General features: G+C 41.6%; 1 protein-coding gene across 1 annotated transcript in view; it reads right to left on the reverse strand.

Annotated features, from left to right (window-relative positions):
- LRRC74A (leucine rich repeat containing 74A) overlaps positions 1–1086 on the reverse strand; it is a 42028-nt gene that overhangs the window by 1239 nt on the left and 39703 nt on the right. The window contains exon 12 of the mRNA XM_007941411.1: positions 1–57. This exon is cut by the window's left edge and continues 7 nt beyond it. Within this exon, the coding sequence (XP_007939602.1) occupies positions 1–57 (57 nt within the window). The remainder of the gene's footprint in view (positions 58–1086) is intronic.

Below are 1086 nucleotides of genomic sequence, written 5' to 3' on the forward strand. Positions count from 1 at the left end.
AGGGTTCAAGCTCTTGAAAAATTCCAAGACACTGATCTTTTGCTGGTCCACATAGCTCTGAGAGAAGTAGGAAACACCACGAGTAAACACTTGACATCATAACGACTCTAACAATGCCCACTGCCTGCCAAAAGGTGTCCCAAGCTGCCAGACCTAGAAAATCTGAAGAGACTGTAAGAAGGTTTGAGTCTCCCATATGTAAGAAGTTGTTTAATCTCAAGAGCCCTGCCCAGGCATGGCGGCATCTCATGTCGTGGAGGCTCTTGCATGCTTGCCCAGTGTTTAGTAGGCCCCCCCGTCAGTGAGCACAGTCTCCATACCATTCTAAAGGTGGGAGGATTGATAGCAATGCTGTGATGGTCCCACAGCACAGGGAAGAAAGGCGGGTGATCATATAGGCAGTAGTCGGGTTACGAACGCATTCCATTCCTAAATTCCTCTTTAGGTTGAATTTGTATGTAAGTTGGAACCATTACATACAGTTGGTATCTAATGTCAGTTAGTTAGATGTTTGTCTTAGTATATAGTGTACCTTTCCATACATAAAAAACATTAAAGAAACCTTTCCAGATACACTAACACATCTTTAACCTAACAATGCACTAATAATAATAATGTTTTGATGTGCATGAAATGGTAGCTCTTGTTTGTTATTACAAACCATTGTATGTACCTTGAGTTTTCAGTGTAATACACTTTACTGGGTTGGTTCAAAGCTATAGGCTGTACGTCCAGTGCTTGTAACCCGGGAGATTGCCTGCATAAATATCTAGTTTTGAAACCACCTCTGTTAAGTCCACAGTAGAAGCTGCTACACTGTGGATGGTAGGGGAGCTGTTGTTAGCTCTGAGATCAAAAGACCGAATCACCAGCCACAGTAGTCAAAACTGCCTGGTATTGGTTTAATGACAGATACGTAGACCAATAGAATAGAATTGAGAACCCAACAATAGAGCCATCTACCTATAGTCAGCTGATCTTTGACAAAGGCCCCAAATTCATTAAATGGGGAAGAGAATGTCTGTTTAATAAATGGTGCTGGCAAAACTGGAGATCCATTTGCAGAAAAATGAAACAAGATTTGTA

The sequence above is a fragment of the Orycteropus afer genome, unplaced genomic scaffold (genome assembly GCF_000298275.1).
Source record: "Orycteropus afer afer isolate SDZICR_OR568_19922 unplaced genomic scaffold, OryAfe1.0 scaffold00079, whole genome shotgun sequence".
In the NCBI taxonomy this organism is placed as follows: domain Eukaryota; kingdom Metazoa; phylum Chordata; class Mammalia; order Tubulidentata; family Orycteropodidae; genus Orycteropus; species Orycteropus afer.